Consider the following 18,914-nt stretch of genomic DNA (forward strand, 5'->3'; position numbering starts at 1 on the left):
GAAAATGTCTTTGAGACGGTTATGAATAATTTTTTCTCTAATGGTTAAAATTTTACTTCTGAAAAAAATCCATGAAGTCATTACTAGTTAAAACAAACCTGGGGTTGTTCTTATTTTCTTCAATCAGTGATTAATAGTAAGATGTCCTAGCTTTACAGTGGGCTTTTTTATATAGCAACAAACCAGGGTTATTATAGTTAACGAAAACGAACGAAATAACGAAAACTGAAATTGAAAGAACATTGTCGTTAACTGAAATAAATAAAAACTATAATTAAAAGGAAAAAAACGATAACTAATTAAAACTGAATTGTGAGTTTACAAAACTAACTAAAACTAACTGAAATTATCGATAAACTGACTTTCATTTTAAGCCTTGTGGATTGATATGAAATCATTGTTTCCGCTCTCGGAGTTTAAGCTGGGAGCGCAACAGGACAACTGTGTGAGTGCGCATGTGCGTGCGCTCACCGCGCTGGTCCGCCGAGTAATTGCTGCGGTCTGCCGAGAAAGCGGCAGAGTCCTGTATGGAGGTTCTTTGAGTACAAACACCTGCACACGACCACAAGGTAATAACACACACAATCCAGCTACACAAGCATAAATGCGGACATGAGGTCGGCAACTTCTGTAGGTTGTGTACAGAGGCCGCAAAGACCCTGCAGGTTTAATTAGCAGCATCTAACCAAGCTAGCTCCTAAACAGAAGCAGCTTCAGGTGGTGAGAACATCAGGATGCAGCTGGATTTGAGCTTTGACTCCTTCAAAGAGTTTGTTTTTGTTTAACACCACATGTAGGCGTTATTAATCTGCTGCACTGATGCTGAACTTTATTGTGGAGTTTATTGTAGAATTTATTGAGTTTGGGAGTTCATGTTTTTCTTTGTTTCTCCCTGTTGATGTTCATGTGTGTCCCTAATATTACACACATTTAGCATGTCTTGTGAACAGCTGGTTGTTGAATATATTTCTTTAAACGGTATCTTTTGTCAAGTTTTCATTACACAATAGTCACTTTTGCGCCTTGAATCTTGCACCTGATCAGGTATGAAAATACTAAAACTAATACTGAAACTAACTGAAACTAACTAAAACTAAGCATGAAACCAAAAATAAAAACTAATAAAAATGAGCAAAACCACTCTGAAAACTAATTAAAACTAACTGAATTAGAGAAAAAAAAGTAAAAACTAACTAAAACTAAACTATAATGTAAAATCCAAAACTATTATAACCCTGCAACAAACTCTTTTTTCCAAGCTAAATGAAGATCTTCCCAATCAACAACTAATTCAGTCACTTATTTAAATTTGGCACTGTTCCACTGAAACTCCTGGGATTTTGTGAACATATCTGAACCCAAAATAATTCCTGAAATCTGTTTTTGTGGGAACCTCAAGAAAAAGGAACGAACACATTCTAAAATAATAATTTGCTGCATCTGGGGGTGCAGAGGCCTTTCCAGACCCCTGGAGCAGCCTGGCTGCTCTTCTTAAACTGCTGTCCAGTAGTGCTGCCCTTCTCTATACCGTCTTCTCAGACTCCATCTGAGAGCCTAACTGCAGGAACAACTAGGAAATATGAAAGTATAAAAACAGAAACAGCCATCCAGAGAACTGTATTTATATTTTGTTAATGACTTTCGTAGCTCTGATGAAGGACCTAAACTTTCGAATAGAGCAAACTTTTACATATGTCACGAATTTTGGACATTTTCAGCCCATAGAGCACAGGGTTAAAGAGTGGCGGGCATATAAACCAGTACAGTGATATCAAAATGCGCAGTACATTTGGTAAATTGTTCATATTAAATCTACTTTGTAGGACTTCAAAGCAAGCACTGAAAGAGAAGTTGATGAGAGAAGCAAGGTGAGGTGTGCAGGTACTGATGGCTTTCTGTTGGGTCTGTTTGGAACCAGAAAAACACACTTTCAGGATCCTCATGTAGGTGAAACAGATTAAAATCAGTGGAACAAAAATGCTGAACGCTGTGCTGATCAGTCCATAGATGTTATTGACGGTGGTGTCAGAACAGGCCAGTTTAACAATGGCAAAGTTATCACAGTACACTTTGTAAATGATGTTCCCACACAGCTGCAGAGGTGAGCTCAGAGATACTGTCACAGAAACCAGCAATATAGGGTAGATCCATGATACAGCAATGAGCACAAACACCATGGTGGATGTCATTTGTGTGTTATACTGCAGAGGACAGCAGATGGCAAGATATCTGTCATAGGACATGGCAGTCAAGCTCAAAATCTCCACACCTACATACGAGTACAAGCACAAGATCTGCAGGAAGCACAGAGGAGCAGAAACAGTGTGAACATCAGAGAGGATCTGAATCAGGAGGAATGGAAACAGCCCTGTACTACCATACAGCTCATTTACAAACAGGCTGCACAGAAACATGTACATAGGCTCATGTAAGCTTCTGTTCACACAGATAACCACAATCAGCAAGATATTGGCACTAATTATTAATGAATATAAACACATGAGAATCAAGAAAAACAAGTATTTTGTAGTACCAGTATCAAGGTAGGCACCAAGTATGAAATATGAACCTTGTGTGGAGTTCATGTGATGGGCCATCACAGAATCAGAATGCAGATTTTACAGCTTCGTGAACTTACATCAAATAAACAGATGAATAATGTTTGCTTTCACAAAAAGCATTTCATTCAACAAATAGAAACAACCTGTCAGAGTTCATGACTGAAATATCTCTGTCTGAAATGTCAGAAAGCATGTGTGCATCAGACCAGGTCTCCTCACGCTCAGTTGAAGCACTGCCTCTTTTAAACCCTTCAGCTCAGCACCCGCCCACAGCAACAAGCTGAGCTCATTATCTAAACACCTTAAGAACATGAGGACTTCCTCTGGCTGCTGTATGTGCTAAAGGGTTAACATCATCTTAAAATGTGAAGACTGAAAACATAGCACAGGAAGTAAAGTATAAAGACAATGGAGCTTGTCATTGTGTATCTAATTTCACAGGGATATATATATATATATAATAAATTTAAAAATCCCAGCTCGCCCCTACGGGCGGTCTATTTTGCCCTCCAAGCTCAAGTCCTCTACCAGAGGCCTGGGAGCTTGAGGGTCCTGCGCAGTATCTTAGTTGTTCCCAGTATTGTGCTCTTCTGGACAGAGATCTCGGATGTCGTTCCAGGAATCTGCTGGAGCCACTCTCCCAGTTTGGGGGTCACTGCCCCAAGTGTTCTAATTACCACGGGGACCACTGTTACCTTCATCTTCCACATCCTTTCCAGCTGCTCTCTGAGCCCTTGGTATTTGTTGAGCTTCTCATGTTCCTTCTTGATGTTCCCGTCACTTGGTATTGCAACGTCTATCACCACAACTTTCTTCCTTTGTTTGTCAGCCACCACAATGTCCGGTTGGTTAGCCATCACAAGTTTGTCTTTCTGTATCTGGAAGTCCCACAGGATCTTAGCTCTGTTGTTCTCAACCACCCTTGGGGGCGTGTCTCATTTTGACCTCGGGACTTCCAGGTCATACTCGGCACAGATGTTCCTGTATACTATGCCGGCCACTTGGTTATGGCGTTCCATGTATGCCCTGCCTGCTAGCATCTTGCACCCTGCTGTTATGTACTGGATTGTCTCAGGAGCATCTCTGCACAGCCTGCACCTGGAGTCCTGCCTGGTGTGGTAGACCCCGCCTCTATTGATCTTGTACTCAGAGCTTGCTCTTGTGCTGCCATGATTAGTGCCTCTGTGCTGTCTGTCAGTCCAGCCTTGTCCAGCCATTGGTAGGATTTCTCCATGTCAGCCACTTCTTCTATCTGCTGGTGGTACATGCCATGCAGAGGCCTGTCCTTCCATGATGGTTCCTGTTCTTCGTCCTCTTCTTTCTCAGGTTTCTGCTGCCTGAGGTACTCACTAAGCACATGATCCTTTGTGGCCATCTTCCTGGTGTATTCATTGATCTTCATTGTTTCATCTAGGACAGTGGTTCTGACACTCACTAGTCCTCGGCCTCCTTCCTTCCGCTTAGTGTGCAGTCTCAGGGTGCTGGATTTGGGGTAAAACCCTCCATCCATGGTAAGGAACTTTCTTATCTTAACATCAGTGGCTTCCATTTCCTCCTTTGGCCAGCTTATTATCCCAGCAGGGTATCTGACAACTGGCAGGGCATAGGTGTTGACAGAAGAGTGCAATACTGGGAACAGCTAAGATACTGCACAGGACCCTCAAGCTCCCAGGCCTCTGGTAGAGGACCTGAGCTTGGAGGGCAAAATAGACCGCCCGTGGGGTCGAGCTGGGATTTAAATTTTTTTTTTTTTATAGATAGACAGATAGATAGCCTGGTTCTGCTGGAGGTTTCTTCCTGTTAAAAGGGGATTTTTCCTTCCCACTGTCACTGTTGGGTTTTCTTATTGTATGGTCTTTCCCTTACAATATAAAGTACCTTGAGGTGACTGTTCGTTGTGATTTGGCTTCTATAGGTTTCACAGGTACCCCACTTTCCTGGTTCCAGTCATATCTCTCTGGCTGCACCCACTTTGTTCAGCTTCAAACCTCTAAATCTTGTGTCACCCCAGTCTTTTCTGGTGTTCTTCAGGTTTCCGTTCTTGCTCCTCTCCTTTTCTTCATCTACCTCCTTCCACTTGGATATATTTTTAGAAAATATGGTATTTTAGATGACACCCAGCTTTACATTTTTTCTAAGACAACTGTAGCGCACCCCCTGCCCTCCCTCTCTGACTGTCTCCTGGAAATAAAAACCTGGTTCTCATATAATTTTCTCAAACTGAAAAGTGATAAAATAGAAATTCTTCTTGATGGCACAAAGTCCACTCTTGCCAAATCAAATAATTTCATGTTCATTTTTGAGAACTCTGTAATCCCTCTCTCTCCCCAAGAGTCTGGGTGGACTATTGTAATTCATTATTATCAGGCTGTCCTAAAAGCTCCCTGAAAAGCCTTCAGCTGATCCAAAATGCTGCAGCTAGAGTACTGACAGGGACTAGAAAGAGAGAGCAGATTTCTCCCATATTGGCTTCTCTTCATTGGGCTCCCTGTTAAATCTAGAATAGAATTTAAAATCCTTCTCCTCACCTACAAGGTCTTGAATAATCAGGCACCATCTTATCTCAAAGACCTCATAGTCCCATATCACCCCAACAGAGCACTTCGCTCTCAGACTGCTGGCTTACTTGTGGTTCCTCGGATATTTAAGAGTAGAATGGGAGGCAGAGCCTTCAGCTTTCAGGCCCCTCTTCTGTGGAACCAGCTTCCAGCTTGGATTCAGGAGACAGACACCCTCTCTATTTTTAAGATTAGGCCTAAAACCTCTCTTCCACAGTATGTCTTTTGTCCTGTCTCGCTTCCCTCAGCCCCAACCGGTCACAGCAGATGACCCCCCCTCCCTGAGCCTGGTTCTGCTGGAGGTTTCTTCCTGTTAAAAGGGAGTTTTTCCTTCCCACTGTCACCAAGTGCTGCTCATAGGTGGCCGTTTTGACTGTTGTGTGTTCTCTGTAATTATTGTAGGGTCTTTACTTACAATATAGAGCTCATCAAGGCGATGGTTTGTTGTGATTTGGTGCTATTTAAATAAACTTTTATTATTATTATTATTATTAAATGATAATAATAATAATAAGACTGCCCATTTACATGAACAAATTGTGTTACATTAAAGGGGAAACAGCTGTAATATTTCTATCCTCTTAAAGGGAGTGTGTGTCTGTTTTTCATAGTTAATAGTCTGAGGATGGATCATGTCTTTTACGCTGACTGTTTAAACTCGAGTAATTTGGGGGAGAGTTTTCACAATTGACAGTGACTCAGATGGTGAAAAGCACTAAATGTGTTTGTAACAAGTTACTCTGGCAAACTCCATGGTTTTAGTTGATCCTGGCACTGCCTGTGTTTTACTCCCCACTGTCACAAGCTGGATCTCTGGGTTTCTTTCTAAAATTTTGTCTTTACAACACAACGAGGCTTAAGATGACTCATGTTGGTGCTGTATTGATAACATTAAGCTAAAATTAATAGCAACGGTTTAGGTAGGGTTAGGGTTAGTAGCGTAGTGACATTTATATGGCACAAGAAATAAACATTGTTAAGTAAGTTAACTTTATTGATATACTTCTATCCATCCATTTTCTTCAGCTTATCCAATTCATCATTTCATTTAATTTTTCCAATAATTTTGCTAGGAATGTAAACATTTCATCGTATTTGACTATAAACAGTAACAGATATTTATATTTGATCAACTTTCAGTGACTGTTAAAGTTTGCATCAGCTATTGAATGATAAATTTCTCAACTTCAAACAATATATTGAATTTCTCATGGAGTTTCTTTTCTCTTATTTCTTGATCTGAATAAATGTGATGAATATCCCGGTCTTCCCAACAGAACGTAAAAGCAGATTTTTACATGCGTTGTGTATTTTGGACATATTCAAGCCATACATTACAGGGTTGAAAAGTGGCTGGCATGTCAGAAAGTACAATGATAAAAATATCCGTAAGGTGTTTGGTACATGGCTCATATCAAACCTGCTCTGCAATATTTCAAAGAAAACCCCAAAAGAAAAGTTGATGAGAGAAGCGAGGTGAGGCGTGCAGGTACTGACGGCTTTCTGTCGGGTCTGTTTGGATCCAGAAAAACACACTTTCAGGATCCTCGCGTAGGTGTACAGGATTACAGATACTGGGACATATACAGTGAGAGTGGCAGCAATGAGTTCATAGAGATTATTGACTGTGGTGTCATCACATCCCAACTTTATAATGGCGTGATTGTTACAGTACACTTTATTAATGACATTTCCACACAGATGCAAAGAAGCACTCAACAATGTTGTGACACAAACAGCAAAAAAAGGAGGTATCCATGTCACAGCAATCAGAAAGGCAACCTTGTTCGATGTCATCACTGTGTGATATTGTAGCGGATAACAGATAGAAATATATCTGTCATAAGACATGATGGCTAAGTTAGTAAATTCAACACTTGCATAAGAGTACACACAGAAAACCTGCAGGAAGCACAGAGGAGCAGAAACAGTGTGAACATCAGAGAGGATCTGAATCAGGAGGAATGGAAACAGCCCTGTACTACCATACAGCTCATTTACAACAGGCTGCACAGAAACATGTACATAGGTTCATGTAAGCTTCTGTTCACACAGATAACCACAATCAGCAAGACATTGGAACCAACTATAAACATATACAGAGACATAATAATGATGAAATATAAATATTTAAATAGCTGTGTGTCAATGTAGGCCGCCAAGAATGAAATATGAAACCTGTGTGGAGTTTATTATGATCTCCATTTAGTTCACAGCAAAGTAACACTGTCCACAGGATGACCTGTTAGAAATACTCATGATCTGTTATTGATCTGTGCACCTGCTTTAAACTGCAACGTTAATCAGCCAAAACAACCACAGAATAAACAGTCAAGTCATTGTCAGTGCATCACTGAAGGATCATTCATGACAGCCATCTCAAACTTACCAGTCTAGTATTAAAAGTCAGGGTAATCATGTGAAACATGAGAAACTATAGTTCATAACACAGAATGACACAGTGAGTCCCTCCTAACTGAACTGTAACTGCACCTCTGCTTCTTTTAAACCTTTCAGTTCAGTCCCACAGCAGCACACTGATGTCATTACCAACGCATATGCTTTGGAAACTTAATAACTGCTGTAAACTGAAAAAAAAAAAAATTAAATAAAAAACACAAAATGATTCAATGTGAACACATGACCAAGGGCACGACAGAGCGGAGGTGCTTGTCACTGTAATTTGAAGAATACAAAGAAAGATATTTATGTTCTGAAGACTGATCCACACAGGGAGATGTTCTCATAGTTTACAATTAATGAAGAGGACATCAGGTTAGGACATAAAAATTGTAAAAGGTGTGAACTTATTAAGCACTGTTTAACCTTAGTGGTTCCACAAATTGCTTCATAATGTGTTTCTCACACACTTATTCAGACACAGCAATGGCCTCATAGCTGCAATGCAAGTTGCTTGCTTACAGTGGGATCAAACACCTGACCACTGGTATGCAACACAAATTGTGTGGTATGTGCATGGCAACAAGGATGAGACACAGAGGGTCCCGCTGTCTGCAGTTCTGTTATCCATCAGCAGGTGCTGCATGCAAAACATCAATTTCTCCCATGTTTAGTATTTGTCATGGTTGTGGGCTGGTGGCCCAGGGTTTGGGTTCCTTTTTGTTTAGTTTCATTTTGTTATATTTTTCGCCTGTTGGCTGTTCTTTAGATCCTCAGTTTGTTGTGGCTAGGCTTTTTGTTTAATTGTATGTTATTCTGGATTTTGTGTTAGGTTGGGTGTTTTGTGTTTGTTCCACTTCCTGTTTTACTTTGATAGTGTCATGTTCCTTGTGTGTTGTGTTGAAGTTTTGCTTCCCCCTGTCTCGTCTGCTTGATTATGGTCAGCTGTTTTCCCACCTGTTGTTACTCCCCTCATTACCCTTGTGTATTTATTGCCTGCTCATGTCCTTTGTCGGGTCCTAAGTCTATTTACGTTTAGGTAAACGTTCGTGCTGAGTGTTTTGTGTTTTCGAAATCTTTTCAAGTGTTTGGTTTTTGTGTAGCTGGTCTCTGCCCAGTTTTGTTTTGTGATATTTTCAATAAAATGTTAAGTACTATTCAGCTCTCGTTTCACGTCCTGCTCTGAGGTCCTCTCTGCCCCGCCTGCAGCACCCAGCCGTGACAGTATTAAGTAGGTACTACAGACTGAAATACTCACTTGTTGTGGTTCTTTCTAATGTTAGAGAAAGGATGTGATTGTTGACCTTTCTTGCACTGTGTCATACCAAAAAATGACACTGAATGAAACAAAAATATGACAACATGCTCAACCTGAAAATATGCCCAATCAGTCTATAAGTGTATTTGGAGAAAGCATTCAATAGTGATCCTTGGAATATCCTGTCAGGGTTGGAATGAGGTATTGGTTCTGCTGTTGCAGGCTGCCAGTGCTTGGTTCATATTACCAGCAATGAGTTAGACTTTTCAATTTAATTCAATTTAATTTTTATAGCCCTGCATCATAACAACAGTCACCTCAGGGTGCTTTGAATTGTAAAGTAAAGACCCTCCAATAATTACAGAGAAAAGGATCACTATTGTGTTCACATTGAATCATTTTGTATTTCTTTTCACATCTTATAATGTAACTGTTTGATGTTTTTTTTTCAGTTTACAGCAGTTATTAAGTTTCCAAAGCATATGCATTGGTAATGACATCAGTGTGCTGCTGTGGGACTGAACTGAAGCTTTAAAAGAAGCAGAGGTGCAGTTACAGTTCAGTTAGGAGGGACTCACTGTGTCATTCTGTGTTATGAACTATAGTTTCTCATGTTTCACATGATTATACTAACTTTTAATACTAGACTGGTAAGTTTGAGATGGCTGTCATGAATGATCCTTCAGTGATGCACTGACAATGACTTGACTGTTTATTCTGTGGTTGTTTTGGCTGATTAACGTTGCAGTTTAAAGCAGGTGCACAGATCAATAACAGATCATGAGTATTTCTAACAGGTCATCCTGTGGACAGTGTTACTTTGCTGTGAACTAAATGGAGATCATAATAAACTCCACACAGGTTTCATATTTCATTCTTGGCGCCTACATTGACACACAGCTATTTAAATATTTATATTTCATCATTATTATGTCTCTGTATATGTTTATAGTTGGTTCCAATGTCTTGCTGATTGTGGTTATCTGTGTGAACAGAAGCTTACATGAACCTATGTACATGTTTCTGTGCAGCCTGTTTGTAAATGAGCTGTATGGTAGTACAGGGCTGTTTCCATTCCTCCTGATTCAGATCCTCTCTGATGTTCACACTGTTTCTGCTCCTCTGTGCTTGCTGCAGGTTTTCTGTGTGTACTCTTATGGAAGTGTTGAATTTACTAACTTAGCCATCATGTCTTATGACAGATATATTTCTATCTGTTATCCTCTACAATATCACACAGTGATGACATCGAACAAGGTTGCCTTTCTGATTGCTGTGACATGGATACCTCCTTTTTTTGCTGTTTGTGTCACAACATTGTTGAGTGCTTCTTTGCATCTGTGTGGAAATGTCATTAATAAAGTGTACTGTGACAATCATGCCATTATAAAGTTGGGATGTGATGACACCACAGTCAATAATCTCTATGAACTCATTGCTGCCACTCTCACCGTGTATGTCCCAGTATCTGTAATCCTGTACACCTACGCGAGGATCCTGAAAGTGTGTTTTTCTGGATCCAAACAGACCCGACAGAAAGCCGTCAGTACCTGCACGCCTCACCTCGCTTCTCTCATCAACTTTTCTTTTGGGGTTTTCTTTGAAATATTGCAGAGCAGGTTTGATATGAGCCATGTACCAAACACCTTACGGATATTTTTGCCATTGTACTTTCTGACATGCCAGCCACTTTTCAACCCTGTAATGTATGGCTTGTCTATGTCCAAAATACACAACGCATGTAAAAATCTGCTTTTACGTTCTGTTGGGAAGACCGGGATATTCATCACATTTATTCAGATCAAGAAATAAGAGAAAAGAAATTCTCCATGTATTGTTTGTAGTTGGGAAGTTCATCTTTCAACAGCTTTAACGGTCACTGAAATCAAATATAAGTAACAGATATATAGTTGAAAGTGATGAAATATTTACATTCAAAATTATTGGAAATTGTTTAAATGAAATGATGAAATAGATGAAAGGAAGAAAATGATGGATGGATGGAAATAAAACAATAAGTTTCATTTATTTATTATTGATGTGACTTGAATATTTAACAGTATATTTTATTCTTTTTTTTTTTTTTTTTTTTTTTTTTTTAAGCCTGTCATGTCTGGTAGATCTTGCAAGCAGAACTGTGATCTGAATGCGTTGTTGTGCCAAACATATTTGCTATTTCAAGATGAGCTCTATAGGTTCTCAATAGGCTCTTCTTGTTGATGTTTTAACCCTTTATTTTATTTATCTGAGTTATTTTTCCACATACTATGTAACAGCCAGAGCTGACAGGCTGAAGAAGAGGAAAATAAGAGAAGAAAAAGGGAGAGAGAAAGGGAGCAAAAAAAAAAAAAAAAAAAGGGGAAAGAGCACAAGTCTATTAATCAGATACTTCATCACTTTAACATATAAAAAAATACTATCAATACTTGCAAAAATAAATTTGTGTGTGAAAAACAAAACTAACAAGCATGTTACGCACACCAACAATTTTGTTGAGTTGTGATTGCGTGGGCGTTTGTGTCTGTGTCATGTTTGTGTCTGTGTCATGGAACGTACTTACCAATGAGGGCAAAACGCTGCAGCTCCACCCATCAGAAGCCAGAGGCAGGTACGGAGAGCCCCCGGAACCCCAGGCCACCAGCAGCCCACCAAGGGCCAGGAAGACCCCCCGGCCACTCAGTCCAAAGACAACCGCACAACCTACCCCAGCAGACGGGAGAGGGTGGTCTCAGATGGAGCCCCCCCAGTCGAGGAGCGAGGGCTCAGGGAACCCAAGGCGATGAGAAGCCAGCCCCCCCCCAGCGGCCAGCCCCCTGCACTGGCCGGCGGCAGGGCTCCCGGGCCCACGGCACCCAAGGACCGCCCGACCCTCCCCCGAGCCCCCCCCCCCACGCCGAAGAAGCCAACGCAGCCCCGCACCGCACCCCCAAGGGGGGCAGGCCAGTACCCACGCCAGAACACCCAGCCCCACCCAGGAACCCCGAGGCACCCCCATCCCAGGGGGGTAGGGGGGAGGAGGCAACCAGCAAGGAGCGGCCAGGAGGCAAGGCACAAGGCCCAGACCCAGGTCCAGCCATACATACCAACACACCCAGACACCCGTGTACACATTTATACACAGATACTCATACATGCCCATACATACTTACCCACACACAGATATGCCATACATACACATTCACTCACCCACCCATACTCACGGAGACGGTGACAAATACACAAAGACACACATTCATCCATAGCTACCCACCCTCTGAAGGCGGGGCAAGTGGAAACCACCCCAGGGCCAACAGCGACCCCAGGACGCCACCAGCCCGGTCCCCAAGTAACCACCCGACCCCTACCCCGGGCGAGACGCAAGAAATCGGGGTGTAAGATGACCCATCCACCCCTCCTCCTCCCCAACTTGTAGGTCTATGTGTTAATGTTTGTGAGTGAATGAAGTGTATAGGGTGCAGTTAAAATTGAGGGGACAGTTATGCCACAAGCGCCAACTGTTGGTCGTCAGCGCTTGCCCACACTGCCCCCCCAAAACCCTCCATGTCTAGTGCAAATAAAATTTGGAGACAGACAGTGACGAGGATCCGAGTGGGGCCACCTCAGCGGCCCATCTCATCAACCTCTGAGTAACATGCCTGCCCCAAAGGTCCTATGTGTATCAGGTTGTAAGTGTGTATGTGTTGTGAGTTATAATGACTAAAGTGCAATTAAAACGGAGAGGCAAGTGGTGGTGCAGCTCTCCACGTGGCCTCTCCATCCTACATCTGTGAGTGATGTGTATTCTGTGTGTGTGTGTGTGTGTGTTTGTGTATGGGGAGGGGGAGGGGGGGGGGGGCATATGACCAGGAAAAATCCTGGAAGAAGAGACCCAGCTGTCCGCTGGCTCAATAGGCCCCCCGACCTCCCACACCCCAGCACAGGGCAGGGGAGGTGAGCCCGGGGCCGTGGTGAACAGCATCCCGGAGCACTGCAGCACCCGAGGTTGGCGCCCTCGCCCCCACCGCAGAGGGCGGCCCGCTCCTCCTAGATGCCCATTCAATCAACAATAGACACAAACAGGCGACAGGACATACAGGCCTGGGCATGGAAATGCAGAGCCCAGTCCCCCCCAACCACCCCACCGCGGCCCCATCCCCCACCCCACCCCCTGCAATGCAGGCACCCCGGGCCCCAAAAGCGTAGACCGGACATCCCGACGTCAGGCCAACCCCCCCCACCCGGCGGCGCGGCCGGGACAGCAGAGGCCCCCCCCCGCGCCAGGGGGGGCCCACCGGGAGCCGGCGCGGCCCCTGTGCCGGGGCCCCAGACCCCAGCCCCCAAGCCATACAGGGAAGACCAGCCAACCGACCGAGGGCCGGCACCACCCCCCCAAGCACCCCCGCCCACACCCCAGGACCGAGGGCAGCACCATCCAAGCCCCCACCACCATCAACCAGGACAGGCACACAGACATCACCAGAAGGTCGCCCCAGGACCCCAGCCTCAGGAGGCCACCAGCTACCCAGGCCCCCGGAGTCCCCCCCCACCCCCCACAAAGCACATCAGGAGCAGAGCCCGCAGCCCACCACCCCCACTAAGTAATGGAGCTGAGCAGTGGGAACCAAAGAGAGTCAAATTCCTCCAATTTGTTTTTAGAAGAAGCAGACATTCTCTCTAAACTAACATGATCTACTAATAAATTTCTGTACTGAGTAATACATAGTTTATTTTTTGTCTTCCAGTTCATGAGGATCATCTTCTTAGCGATGCACAAGGCAGTAAGAACTATGTGTGATATATTTAACTCCATAATTAATTCACTGACATCACCTAAGATGCATAGTCTGGGGGAAGTTGGGATATGACAGCTAAACCATGTGGATAGATCTTCACAAATCCTCTGCCAAAATCTCTGAACCGGTACACAAGACCACAGAGCGTGTAGATGATTATCCTCTGAATTGCTTGTACAGTGGGTGCATATGTTTGAGTGTGTAAGGCCCATTTGGAACATCCTTTGTCCAGTGTAGTATGTTCTATGGAGAATCTTATATTGTACAAGTTGTATTTGGGGTCTTTTAGTCATTTTGAAGATATTTAAACATATTTCTGTCCATAAATTTTGATCCAGGTTGACAGAAAGATCACGCTCCCATTTTGTAATTGGGAGGGAAACTGAATCATCAGTTTTTATTAATAATTTATATAATTTTGATAACAATTTTGGGGTACAGAGGTTAAGAAATTCTGTTACCCAAGTAGGCATTTCTAGATTCAATTGATTAAGGTTAAATCTTCCCTGTAGGACGGACTTAACTTGTTGATATTCCAGAAATCTACCGTTGCCAATTCTATATTTTGATATAAGTTCTTGGAACGTGATAAAATTTCCATCTTGGATAATATGTTCTAAGTTATTTATACCCTTATCACGCCATAACGGAAAATTCAGCATTTTCTTTTTCTGACAAATATCTGGATTGTTCCAAATGGGTGTTAGTTTACAGGGGATGAGTGAAGACTTAGTTATTTTTAAAAATTCCCACCAGGCTGTCAGAGACGTATTTATACTAAGGACTTTATAGCAGTTATGATGTTTAATACTGGAACTAATGAAAGGTAAATCTGAGATTTTTATTTTTCCACAAAACGCCTGTTCTAGATCCAGCCATGGGTTGTCTAATGAATTGGATTTGATCCACTTTGAAATATACTGCAATCTACTGCTTAAGAAATAGTAATAAAAGTTTGGTAATTCTAGACCTCCACTGTGTTTTGGCTTTTGTAAAGTTTTTAAGCTTATTCTTGACGGTTTGTTTTTCCATAAAATTTTGAGATGTTTGAATCTAGTGACTTGAACCAAGGAATAGAAGGTTTATTAGGGATCAATGAAATAGATAATTAATTTTTGGTAAAACCATCATTTTAATGGCAGTAACTCTCCCCATGAGTGATATAGGTAAACTGTTCCAACGTGTGAGATCATCCTCTATTGTTTTTAATAAGGGGATATGATTTAATCGTACCAAGTCTGAGAGCCTGGCGGAAAAATTTATGCCTAAATATCTAATATTTCCTGACTTTAGTGGGGTCCTAGAGGTTCTCTGGAAATTACAATTCAGAGGCAAAACTGTTGATTTACTCCAATGATAGAGTAATCAGATATAGATGAGAACTTATCTATCAGTGTGATAGTCTTCAAAAGAGAGCCTTGTGAATTCCCAAGGAAAAGTAATACATCATCAGCATAAAGGCTAAGTTTATGGTCCATATTTTCAGTTTGAATCCCTTTAATATTTGCATTTTGACGGATTGCTGCTGCTAGCGGCTCAATGAAAATTACAAAAGTGGGCAGCCCTGCCTAGTGCCCCTCTGCAGACTGAAACTTTGTGAAATGAGATCATTTGTCCTAACACGCGCATTCGGAGAGCTGTGTAGTGTTCTGATCCAGTTTATAAAGGATGAACCGAATCCAAATTTTTGCAGAACTGCTAGTAAGAATTTCCAATTTACCCGATCAAATGCCTTCTCTGCATCTAAAGACACGATTGTCGTCTCTAATTTGTTAATAGAACAATAGTCTATTATATTTATCAGTCGACGTGTATTATTGGCTGAGTGCCGACCCTTGATAAAGCCTGTTTGATCTGGATGTACAATAAATGGAGTAATACTTTCTAATCTTTTGGCAAGGGCTTTGCAAATTATTTTAAGATCTACATTAATGAGAGAGATTGGCCTGTAGCTGGATGGGAGTGTGGGGTCTTTGCCGGGTTTAAGAAGCAGGCTAATGTTAGCAGAGTTTAAGGTTGGAGATAAGATGTGGTCATTCTGAATCTGAGTTACCATTCTGAAAAAATGGGAGCTAGCTCAGACCAAAATTCTTTATAAAACTCGGCTGGAAAACCATCTGGGCCTGGGGCTTTATTATTTGGGAGATGCTGTAGGGCTTCACTAAGTTCAGACAATGAAAGAGGTAAATCCAGAGCTGCAGCCTGGCTGTCATTTAGTTTTGGTAGATTTATATTATTAAGAAATTCTTCAATTTCAGTATCAGATGGGTTAATCTGTGGTGAATATAAGGCTTCATAGAAGTCTCTGAAAGAGTTATTTATTTGTTGTGGGTCATGAGTAATAATACCAGTCGAGTCTTTAATAGAAAAAATAGCTGTTTTTTCTTTATTCAGTTTTAATTGCTTGGCCAGGAATTTTCCAGATTTATTTCCATGCTCAAAGTTTTCCAAACGCAGCCTCTGCAACATAAATTGTGTCCTTTTATCAATTATTTCATTTAGCTCCAGTTTCAGTTTCCTCAGGCTGATAATTGTATGTTCTTGTGGTGAAGCGGCATAGGCAGTTTCTAAAGATTTAATTTTTTGTTCTAATTCTAACACAAGTGCTTTTTCTTTATTTTTCCTATGCGAGCAGTAAGATATTATTTTGCCCCGCATTACTGCCTTTCCTGCTTCCCAAAGAACACATGGTGATATTCCTGGAATATCATTATATTCTAAGTATGCTGACCATTCCTTTTTGAAATAATTAATAAAATCTTCTTCTTTAAGTAATGATGTATTAAATCTCCAGTTCCTGATTGGTGGTGTGACTCTTTTCTGTGTCAGAGACATAGACACCGGTGCATGATCGCTAATAGTGATAGGGTGAATCTGAGTGTCTGTGATATCCATCATTATGGAGCTGCTAACTAAAAAGTAATCTAAGCGGGAATGAGATTTGTGTACTGGTGAGAAATAACTATAATCTCTCAAAGTAGGGTGATGTGAACGCCAAGCATCGCAAAGTCCAAAATCCTTCATGTACTGTTTAAGAATGTCTGCAGACTGCCAGTTCCTCTGACTCACTGCTGTACTGAGCCTGTCAATATCTGCATTAAGTACCAGGTTGAAGTCTCCTCCTATTACAAGTGTGGTGTCAGAGTGATCTGAGAGTGAAGTGAACAAAGCATGAAAGAAGGAGGGGTCATCAACATTTGGTCCATATATACTAGCAATACATAAATCTGTATTCTGTATAGATAAATTAAGTATTATAAATCTACCTCAGGGTCTATTGTACTGTTGCTAATGTTAAAGTTTATCTTCTTGTTAATCAATATAGCTACACCTCTTTGTTTGGAGTTATAGCAGGCTGAGTACGTGTGAGGGAACTGTGGAGAGGATGAGTGAGCACAGATGTTTTGGACACATGTGTCTCCTGTAGAAAAACAACATCTGCTTTTAAGTCTTTTAACCGATTAAAAATTTTTAGTCTCTTTTCCCTCGAACCAGCCCCGTGCACATTCCATGAGACAAATCTGAGTGTGCTCATATTTAAACTAACTGATGGACTGTTGTGTGCTCACTAAGGATGTGTGTGTGTGTGTACATATGTTCTGTATGTTGGCGTGTGCCCTTTATATTGATGTGTGCGTGTGTATGTGCGCTGTATGTTGGTGTGTGTGCATCTGCGCTGTATGTTAGTGTAGTAAACTGTAGCATTGTAAGTGACGTAAACATATTGCTGAGTGCAGAAAGAAAAAAAACGTGTAAAAAGTGACCTAAGTGACATAAGAATGAAATTAGATGAGGGGAAAACAAAACAGAACAAACAAACAAACAAACGATCACGGTACTATGCTGACTCGTCGGCGTTAATGGTACTACTTAGACAGATTTAGACTATTTAATGGTACTGTTTAGATGATTGAGAAAAAAAAAAAACTCAGAAAAGAACGTTAATATGGACACAGATCACCTGATCGATCAGCAGAGCCATGGCGTGGTGTTTTTGTCTCGGTAAAGCTGTCCGTTTACATACAGTTTGTCCACGGCGATGACAGCCCGGGAGCCTTCCTGCATGAGCTTCTTCCGGATGGGGAATAGAGCTTTGCGTCGCTCCAGAATCTCCTTTGGAAACTGGTCGTTGACGCTGAAGTCCGTCCCTCTCAGCTCCCGGCCGCGGCTCTTCACCAGCTCTTTTTCTTTGAAGTGTTCGAATTTGGCCACGATCGGTCTGGGTCTGCGTGCTCCGGGTCGCTTCCCTCCCAGGCGGTGGACTCTATGGAAGGCGATGGTCTTCACGGCGTCCTCCGGGAGCTTCAGGTGAGTTTGGATAAATTCCTTCACTGTAGCCTCCGGGTCCTCCTCTGCCTTCTCCGGGATACCTGAAAACACAAGATTTTCTCTCATGCTGCGGGCCTGAAGCTCGATAATCGATTCTTTAATTTTCTTATTTTCTTCTGAGAGCCGGGTCGTTTCCTCGGTGAGGGAATTCACCGACTCTCTGAGGACAGCGTTTTCAGCAGCCAGTGTTTCCACCTGATGCTGGCTGAACTCGACTGACTCCCGCAGGGCCTGAAACTCCTTGTGAAGGATTTCAACCAGGGCCAAGCGGGCGTCAAAGCTGGACAATTTGTTATTAATGGACTCCAGAATGTCCACAATATTGGTGGTGGGTGGCGAAGTTGCCTCTGGGGAATCTTCTGGGCGGCTTCTTTTTGTGGACGGCGTTGCTTTGCTGGTGGAGGGAGTCGGTGTCTTGTCTGTTTTCCCCATGACGACTCGCTCAAAACACCCGTCGATGTACCGCAGCAAACTATCCAGGTCCTCTTCACCGTCCTCCAGATTGTTGAAAATAATTTAAGTTAGGCTAAGAAACTACCTATATTTTTTAGTTTTAAGCCTGTCTAGTTATAAATTGGCGAAAAAAAGAAAAAAAAAAAGGCTAATCACGCAAATGTTTGCTGATAGAGTCCCGCCGCCATTAACGATACTGCCGAGATTCACAAAGTCTCGCGTGACTACAGCATAGTCTCCGTCTACAGCATAGTCTCCGTCTCTCTCTCTCTCTCCGTCCGCCTCTAAGCCCATAGAAATGTCCCTACTGTACTAACCTCATGCATAAACCGTGCCTAAATCATTGCTAATAATCTTAGTTTAATGTTATTAAGCCAAAATATGAGCATCTCAAGACACTTTGTGTTGTAAAGACAAAAATTTATAAAGAAACCCAGAGATCCACAGTTTGTGACAGTGGCGAGTAAAAACCAGGCATTACCAGGGTCAGAACTCTGAAATACTAAAACTTTGATAGAGTAATTAGAGAATAACGTGCTGCAAACATAGAATAAGCTTCAAATTTAGTGCTCATCCCCAAATT

At 42.1% G+C, this 18,914-nt stretch overlaps 2 protein-coding genes and 1 pseudogene across 2 annotated transcripts; 1 reads left to right on the plus strand and 2 right to left on the minus strand.

The window, feature by feature from the left end:
- Positions 1-1,661: 1,661 nt before the first annotated feature.
- LOC115791156 (olfactory receptor 52D1-like) lies at positions 1,662-2,597 on the minus strand. Its single transcript, XM_030745282.1, has one exon. The coding sequence runs from the start codon at positions 2,595-2,597 to the stop codon at positions 1,662-1,664; it is 936 nt and encodes a 311-aa protein (XP_030601142.1).
- A 3,749-nt stretch (positions 2,598-6,346) lies between these two features.
- On the minus strand, positions 6,347-7,324 carry LOC115790138 (olfactory receptor 11A1-like; annotated as a pseudogene).
- A 2,287-nt stretch (positions 7,325-9,611) lies between these two features.
- On the plus strand, positions 9,612-10,589 carry LOC115790139 (olfactory receptor 11A1-like). The gene has a single exon (XM_030743812.1). It carries the CDS (start codon positions 9,612-9,614, stop codon positions 10,587-10,589), a length of 978 nt encoding a protein of 325 aa, XP_030599672.1.
- Positions 10,590-18,914: the final 8,325 nt, after the last annotated feature.

This window comes from Archocentrus centrarchus, chromosome 13 (genome assembly GCF_007364275.1).
Source record: "Archocentrus centrarchus isolate MPI-CPG fArcCen1 chromosome 13, fArcCen1, whole genome shotgun sequence".
Classification (NCBI taxonomy): Eukaryota; Metazoa; Chordata; class Actinopteri; order Cichliformes; family Cichlidae; genus Archocentrus; species Archocentrus centrarchus.